General features: G+C 46.3%; 2 protein-coding genes across 33 annotated transcripts in view; both read right to left on the minus strand.

Annotated features, from left to right (window-relative positions):
- LOC119286283 overlaps positions 1-3,326 on the minus strand; it is a 9,593-nt gene extending 6,267 nt beyond the window's left edge. For 25 of the 32 annotated variants that reach the window (XR_005140400.1, XR_005140402.1, XR_005140406.1 and 22 more), the window contains exons 1-8: positions 3,128-3,326; positions 2,239-2,973; positions 1,971-2,061; positions 1,288-1,491; positions 1,102-1,170; positions 893-967; positions 448-802; positions 107-302 (exon numbers count right to left, since the gene is read on the minus strand). Coding sequence is in view for 4 of the 32 variants with exons in the window: in XM_037565704.1 (XP_037421601.1) it covers positions 107-302; positions 448-802; positions 893-967; positions 1,102-1,159 (684 nt within the window). In the remaining 28 variants the exon portion in view is untranslated. Of the gene's footprint in view, positions 1-106; positions 303-447; positions 803-892; positions 968-1,101; positions 1,171-1,287; positions 1,864-1,970; positions 2,096-2,238; positions 2,974-3,127 lie in introns of those variants that run through there. The other 7 variants (XR_005140359.1, XR_005140358.1, XR_005140355.1 and 4 more) reach the window with 7 other exon arrangements.
- A 233-nt stretch (positions 3,327-3,559) lies between these two features.
- On the minus strand, positions 3,560-4,392 carry LOC119319484. Its single transcript, XM_037593987.1, has 2 exons — positions 4,171-4,392; positions 3,560-4,095 (listed from the first exon to the last, which is right to left on the minus strand). Exons 1-2 carry the CDS (start codon positions 4,306-4,308, stop codon positions 3,901-3,903), a joined length of 333 nt encoding a protein of 110 aa, XP_037449884.1. The 5' UTR covers positions 4,309-4,392; the 3' UTR covers positions 3,560-3,900.
- Positions 4,393-5,140: the final 748 nt, after the last annotated feature.

A 5,140-nucleotide genomic window follows, 5' to 3' on the forward strand; every position in this document is an offset into this window, starting at 1 on the left:
GCAAGTGCATGTATCTGGGACATGGCATATTGACAAAAATAAGTCCGGCAACTCAACCACCTATATTCATCCGACCAATCAAAAAAAACCCATCTGCTTGACTTACCGTGAAATCCGGCTCGAGCACTTCCCTCCACATCATGAATTTGTTCACCGGGGCTGTAGCAGCATCCATTTGGTAGAATCTCCGCAAAACAAGCGTTGCCACCTCATGGTCGAGCGCCTTCACACCCAAAAACTGTTGCTGCACACACACTGCATTCACCTTGAGCATTCTAGGGTGTGGATCCACAAACCAGAACCTGTTCAATCATTCAGGATCAGCGTCAAAGCCCGCACATGACAGGACATTATAAAGTAAAAAATAAAAAGTCATACACCCTGACCACATAAAAAATGTAAGACATCATGTCCACAAAAAATTCACAATGTACAAACTCAACTTACCCATTCAAATAGAAGCCATTGTCCCCAGATAGCCATGAATAAAACTTGGACATCAATGGGATTGGCGGTGGCTGTGGCAAGTAACCTTGTCCCCATGGGTCGTTGCAAAAACTAGCAGATGTAACATATCTACGCTTGGGTACCTCAGGGACTGTAACACCGAAACGAACTTCACCATCAACAGCATCGTCTGTCTCATACATGCATCGCACCATGTCCGCCACAGTTTGTGCGTACACTGTCAATCTATCGGCGATTCCATTGTCAACACTTGCAACATTTTGCACCGCAACCGAATTGTTGTATATAACATTTGCATCTCCATCCTCTTGCATCCCCACACACCCTATGGAATCTGTACAAACCGTAAAATTGGCTTGTGTTACACTTCATTGAGTACATCGATTCTAAAGGGGCACATAAGAAAATTGTTTCAAAAGCTAACCTTGCGCACCATGACATCCAATACGAATCGAGCCGCGAGGAGACTTCTCCCTTGGTTCATAGTTACGACCCCCGTCTGTAGCACACAAAACATACAAATGACATGGCATTGTCAGCTCATCATACTCCATGAACGAAAAAAAGTGCACAAAGACAAGACAATCTAGCTCTGTTTTACTGCACCACATTGGTTTGCAAGAGATAACTTACCATCATCATCGGATAAGTCAAGCTGGCGTCCGACGTGACGCATAGGCGTCTTAAACATGCCTGGCACACCTGCACAACAAAGGTTACACCATCCCGCGAGAGCATTAGTTTTGTGTATTATGGCGCCCTCGCGCATGCTGGATACTGCCTCTTCCGCACCAAAAGAAGACTGGAAAATTGCATTACCTTCACTGGCCGCACCTGTTCAACAAGTGTGATGCATCTTTTTAGTCCACGCCTAGCGCAGCACCTGCAGTGCTCCTTGACAGTCGATACAAGCCTGTCGGCAAAGCTGAACATATCAGCCTGCATCTTGTTCCGCAGCTCTGATGCATTCAATCTGCATCTCGCATTTTGCTCATTCAGCAATAAGCTCAACTCCCGCAGAGACTGAACACAAAAAAGGATGTAAAAAGGATGCACAAACAAAAAAATCTTTTGAACAGAAAAGTATGTTGAAAAAGAATACAATATGCATATCGGGTCGTCTTGACAACTCTGCCGAACGTGGCTAGAGAACTCAATGGGGCCAACTGAGCGCGGATCAGGCATCACAACATGTGCCGATTTGCTGCCCTCTATGCTCGTTTTACTAATGCTTGCACGATTCGAAATGGCACTCAATGGTGGATTCACACCACCAATATTAAACACTAGCCTCGAACATGATGGATTATCTTTCTAAACATCAATGTCTGCGCCACCGACCGCATCACTCACATGTAACACACGCTTATAACATACATCATCAGTCGGCCTCAGCTGTACCACAACACCAGCAGGAGAGAAATTAACAATAAGGTATCATCCTCATCATCTCTTGCATGCATCTGCAAAACTCGTGACAAATGAAAAAAAAACTAACTTACCGCAGCAGGAACATATGATACAGCTCCATTTTTTGGACAGTATGCCATAATGATCATTTCCCGAAGTCTTTTTGCATCAAAGCACTACACCCTGGGGAGCACGTCATGTTTCATATTGAACAAACCCAGATCGATATTATCCAGAAGGAATATTTGTCCATGACAAACAACAAGAATAGTATGAGAACACAATTACACACACAGAGTGAATCGAAGTCGAGCACACAACTTTGCAAAAACTAATTACAGAAAAGGTAAACTGCCTTACTTGGAAGAAAAAATGGCATCCGAATAAATTAATAGTCATTGCCCTTTCCTCATCATCATGCTTGAGCTTGATGACTGCACCCATGAGCTTGTCCATCGCATACTGGCACCAATTAAATTGGCCTATTAGTTCCGGATTTGCAACTGCACCCCAAAAATCAATCGTCATATAGTCATGCTTCGTGGACGGAGCAATCACATATCCCAACACAAAAATAACAAACGCAATCTGGAAACAGTCCTCCATTTTGGTTGAGCTCTCATTTATGTCCCTGTATAGAAATATTTCAGCAGCCTTCAGACTGTGAGCAGCAGATCTGTTCATCCCAATGATATGCTTGATGAACTCAACAGAACGTATGCTGATGTCTCCATCCCTCCCACGCACATCCCTATTACCGCACGGCACCCCAAATACCTTGTGGAAATCCTCTGGAGTGAATAGAAGTTTCCGATCCTTATCAATTACAATCATACGAGACACAACCTCCACTTTCCTCATTACCCACAAGCTCAATTTCAGATCAATTTTTGCTATCAGTGGCAGCTTTAGCATACCCCCAAATCCTATTTCCGACACCAGCCACCTCTTCTACTCACCGAACGATTGCACCACTGTCACAACCTGCTTGACTGACAGCCTCGATGTAACCGATACAGGTTCATCTTGTTCACACCCATGTTCCCCATACAAACCTTCGTCTTCACCTCCAGGCGAGTACATCCTCTCCCTAGTCTGCAAACACGCATCTCACAAAATCAGCATGAGTCGCCTCCGCATCATATCTATCACTTATACCAGCTACTACATGCCACAAATCAGCAGTAGTGGCCCACCATCAGATCCACTACTTGTACCGACAACTACATATCGAATGCCTTGTACATACCTCTTCTGCAGTCTCTTCTGTGACCACCGCACATGGCCAGCTCCCCTCAGCTCGCGCCCGCCAAAAAAGAACGAGCCTTACTGCTCGGGCCGGCCGGAGATCTGCATCGCCGGTCAGAGACGCCTAGCGTGCCGTGGGAGAATGAGAACGATGGGCATGGGTGGCGGATGAGGAGGGAGTGGGTGGGTGGTTGGGGAAGATGTCGATAAGATGTGTAATAATTTAATATCCACCACTTTCAATAGATGCACCCGCCTCTGCCCTGGCCCCACACAAGCGCACCCATCCCACATCCATCCCACCCACTCTCGGTCATCCCACCCACAGAAGAACGTTTTAACATTTTTTTCCTCCATTTTCCATCTTATTTTCCTGCAGTGAACTGAAGCCCATTCTGACCAATATGACTAACATCTGAAAAATAAATTCATATGAGCATAAGCAAAGCTTCTAGATATTTCATATTTCGCATACTTGGACATTACAAAATACGATCTTCATCATACTTTCAGTTCTTGATCCACAGATTCCATCTCATAACTCCACACTACTACATGATAGTTAAACTACTAGGTGTCTGCCACTACGAAACCCCATCTCCTACTCTTGTGCCCTCATAAGAATGACAGCTACAAGCAGCACAAGGTTACAAACACATATGATGAAGATTGCCACTGACATCCCGATGTTAATGGAGGTCGCGTCCGCCACAAACACCCCCTTCTGGCGTGCACCATCGACGATGCCCATAAGAGATGCAACCACCTGATTCATCACGGCGGCAATGTCTTCCACTCCGGTCCGTGGTTCTGTAGTGGTTGATGAACTGGAGGTTGGTTGATCTGCGCCTGAGGTTGGTCGACAGCCGCTTGGATTTGATCCCCTGGCTCTGCTGCCGGCAGAACAACACCCAAATGAGCGGCGTATGCTTCCTGCCAGCGGTAGAAATCACAACCACCTGCCCCAGGCTGAGATTGCAAATGTATCATGAAAATCAGTACCAACTACACACATCGGCGTCCAGAATCAGCGGAAGGACTTACATTGTGATTGCGGCACTTGTAAAACCTCTGGCCGGCGCTCTGTCCTCGCCGTGCGACATGCATGGCCACGTCCCTCCCACAGTCCGGGCAAGGAACTATGGGGAGGACCACCGGATCTTGTTGACCTTGGTTCGCCATCCCACAAAAGCTAGGGTTCTTGCTACGGAAAGGGGAATGGTTGTTTCTAGATCGGGCGAGTCTTCGCTGCTCCAACCTTATCCTCCCCTTGATAGATATATGGCCTCGCTGCTGGCCCCACAACCAGTCCGACCGCGGCCCTAGCACCAAAACGGCTCGCGTTTCCCTTCCGTTCGGCCAACACACATGTTCCATCGGTACGGAACGCGTTTCATCGGTACAAAACGGTGCGTGACTCCACGCCGTCTCTATAATTAACAGACGTCAATCTGACGTGTGGGACCACTTTCCCTGCCTACCCTCCCCTTTCTTTACTGGCCGCAACAATACGTCCGACAAATACGCCGCTCTTCCCGCATCCCCAAACGAACGTGCGCCTGCCGATACCGTGAGTAGGCGAGCTCGTCCTCTCCTTCAAATTATCGTGCGCCACCATACTTTTATAATCTAAATAAACATGAGGCAACACTTTTTCCTCCTTCTCAGCATGCCTAATAGGTATGTTAAAATGTGCAGCTAGGCGTGTGGCATAGATGCCTCCAAAGATGGAACCCTTAGTACGGTTCATACTTAACCGTCTAGCAATAATGCCGCCCATACTAAAAGTGTTATCACTATATAAACCTTGGAGAAAAATAATAATATCAGGGATACTAAGGTTTCCAGAGTTTTCACGACCAATTAAGCAACGACTAGCAAATAATGCAAAGTAACGTAAGACAGGAAAATGTATGCTAGTGATTTGTGCATCAGAAACCTTCCTAGTCTCCCCTACAGTGATAGTATTAATAAATCCCTCCACATTATCATGATGTGGTTTTTTTGTCTTGCC

The sequence above is a fragment of the Triticum dicoccoides genome, chromosome 1A (genome assembly GCF_002162155.2).
Source record: "Triticum dicoccoides isolate Atlit2015 ecotype Zavitan chromosome 1A, WEW_v2.0, whole genome shotgun sequence".
In the NCBI taxonomy this organism is placed as follows: Eukaryota; Viridiplantae; Streptophyta; class Magnoliopsida; order Poales; family Poaceae; genus Triticum; species Triticum dicoccoides.

Coding starts and splice junctions, on each gene's coding strand:
- LOC119319484 (XM_037593987.1), bottom strand. CDS start 4,308: ATGGCGAACCAAGGTCAACAAGATCCGGTGGTCCTCCCCATAGTTCCT. Junction 4,096..4,170: donor ACAAGTGCCGCAATCACAAT/GTAAGTCCTTCC, acceptor TTGCAATCTCAG/CCTGGGGCAGGTGGTTGTGA.